The sequence below is a fragment of the Penaeus monodon genome, chromosome 11 (assembly GCF_015228065.2).
Source record: "Penaeus monodon isolate SGIC_2016 chromosome 11, NSTDA_Pmon_1, whole genome shotgun sequence".
Taxonomy (NCBI): domain Eukaryota; kingdom Metazoa; phylum Arthropoda; class Malacostraca; order Decapoda; family Penaeidae; genus Penaeus; species Penaeus monodon.
Genome location: NC_051396.1, coordinates 25,258,921 through 25,261,478, shown reverse-complemented (window position 1 = coordinate 25,261,478; position 2,558 = coordinate 25,258,921). Strand labels below are relative to the sequence as shown.

The 2,558-nt window shown below is 33.0% G+C and overlaps 1 protein-coding gene across 1 annotated transcript in view; it reads right to left on the bottom strand.

Moving 5' to 3' along the window:
• Positions 1 to 444: 444 nt before the first annotated feature.
• LOC119578862 (protein fantom-like) overlaps positions 445 to 2,558 on the bottom strand; it is a gene marked incomplete in the record, with an annotated part of 25,068 nt that continues 22,954 nt past the window's right edge. Inside the window, 2 exon segments of the mRNA XM_037926521.1 lie at positions 445 to 1,641; positions 1,938 to 2,079. Coding sequence (XP_037782449.1) covers positions 1,476 to 1,641; positions 1,938 to 2,079 — 308 coding nt within the window.

Below are 2,558 nucleotides of genomic sequence, written 5' to 3'. Positions count from 1 at the left end.
TTAACACTAACTTCATCTTCAGAATTGGCTAGTGGTCTGTTATGTGGGTTGTTGGCACTCATTAGCAATTCCCCCATTTGCACCCAGCTGATTCAGTACTTCCAGGACAACATTAGGCACCTAATAACAAATAGCTGTATTTATAAACAAAAGTTTTAAAAAAGTGAGGGTTTCCCTTCACTTCAAGTGCCTGTATCAAATATTGACACCAACAAGTGATGTTGCTACTGATGAGCCAATGGTTGAGTGTATGTCCTGATATGGTACCTTCTATGACTGTCCACCACAGCCTGTGCTGGATTTCATATCATTCACAACCAAAAGATTAAAAGGTAAATTTATTTGTGGGTGTTTTGCTTGTTTATTATTGGCTTGTTTTCAAGGGTTTAATAATGATTTGTATACATTTTCTACTATCTGAATGGTGGGCACTAAAAGGCATAATGATATTTCTCTTTTTTTAATAAAAGTATATACAGTGTTATTTAACAATATCACAGTGCTATATGAAACTTGGAAAATGCAAAATCTGATTTAAGCCACAAACTTTTCTGGTTCTCTGAAGTAAAAGGTCTTGTCAGTTAATTATCCCTTTTTCCATTTTCTCAGAAAAGATAAATTTAACTTTATCATATGCTTCCTAGTCAGAGAACAACCAGAGATAAGTGTCTTACTTAGATAATGTTGCAGTGTTCTACAGGTGTGTATGTTTCACAAAAGAAATATGTCAAGATACCACTTTTCAATGAGTTATCCTCCATCATAAAGTAAGAGATCCGGTGCAAAAAGGAGTGCAGTTCCTTTACCCCTCCCAGAGAATGACTGCATTGTGATACAGGAAGTTAGGAAAAGCTGGAGCCATTGGAGTTTATAAAAATGTAAAAACAATAAAGATGACAAAACACATCCATAAAAATTTACTACTGGGAAGAAAAAAAAAATAAGGCATAAAGATTGTCTAAATGCAAAAGTTCAGGTTCATAGACAGTTCACACTGACCATGATAAGGGACAATAGTGATTGTGTGTTTTAAAATACTATTGTTTAAGCCTTTTGACAATATCCTATCACTGCCAGGGGGACTATTAACTGCAAGAGTTGAAATAAAGGACAATCAGTGAGGAGTGTTAGATTCAACAATGAAAATATATATAAAAGTGAAAGAAGACCTAGAACACATCTGTGAGCTTTCATTTTGTAGGAAGCACTTATCATTACCATTTTAATTTGTCACTCACCTGTGACAAATAAATGATAAAAAAATGAATACTTAAACAAAAGCTCTTGCAGTTACATCTAAATTTCTTTGTTATATAATGAAAATGAAGTATGTACAAAATGGTACTCTATACATTTCATTATATAGCCAAATTCAGTGATATCACCTGACAGATTAGTTTTGAATTTAAAGTAGGCTCATTTAATATCTTTCATCTACTTTTGACATTTCTGTTTCAGAGACATAAGATACCCATTTAAATTAAGCCATTCTTCCTTAAATGCCGAAGGACATCAACTACCACTAAAGTGATACACAGTGTACCCAGCTGACTACCATCTTCTACACTTTTCACTGTTAAAGGAGATTCACAAAGGTCTTGTCCTCTTTTCAGCAAATCATGGAGATTCACATATGCATATCTGAAATATACCCAAGAAATAATAAGGGAATCAATACTCCACAGAAATAGGAAAATAAGTGACTTTAATTTGAAAGTAGGGAAATCTACATTACTATGCTTTTATCTGAAAACATGATTTTTGTGCTTTTTAAGCACAGGAACAAAGCAAGTAATAACTATTTCTTTAGAAATACATATCTTCATCAAAGAGTTTGATGAAGACACCCAAATTTTATTAAGTCTAGCTAATATAATGTGATTTTCCTTAAGATCTATAAAACTGAAAAAAGAAGAAAAAACACTAATTCTACTCACCCCAAATCCTGGCAGTCATGAGTATCCTGAAGATGTTCAGGTGGTTCTGAAGTTACAGTAAATTTGATGATACCTCTGTTCTTCATTAAGTCAATCAAAGATTTCAGACGAGATGGATACATTTTCTCATCAAGGCTAAATTCTGAGAACAACAAAATGATGCAGAATTACTTTTCTTTGCATGTGGAAAAGAAATAAAATCACAATTACTCTCTTATTGTTTTAAGAAAATTACATTCATTTACATTATATGTGTGGTATATGCCAGTGCAGATACGAGATCCTAAGGCAAGCAATATAAAGTATAAAAAGAATAATCACAAAGTTAGCAATGTCATGACTTAACCCCCCAAAAATTTTCTTTAATGTTTAGAAGACGCTTGCAATACTCAATCACACAGTCCAATACCCTGGAATACAAACTTTATTTATTTATTACCCTGACAGCACTTCACTATATATGCTGTTGCAAGAGTAAACTCAGTTGCATTTTTCTTTAACAAAGGGTATAGTTTTTTAGGATTTTTCCAATTTACACCTTTCCATTGAGTCCACACCTGGAAACTGTTGGCATATTCTCCTTTTAATCCACTTATTAACCTTGATGTTTCCACCCCGAAA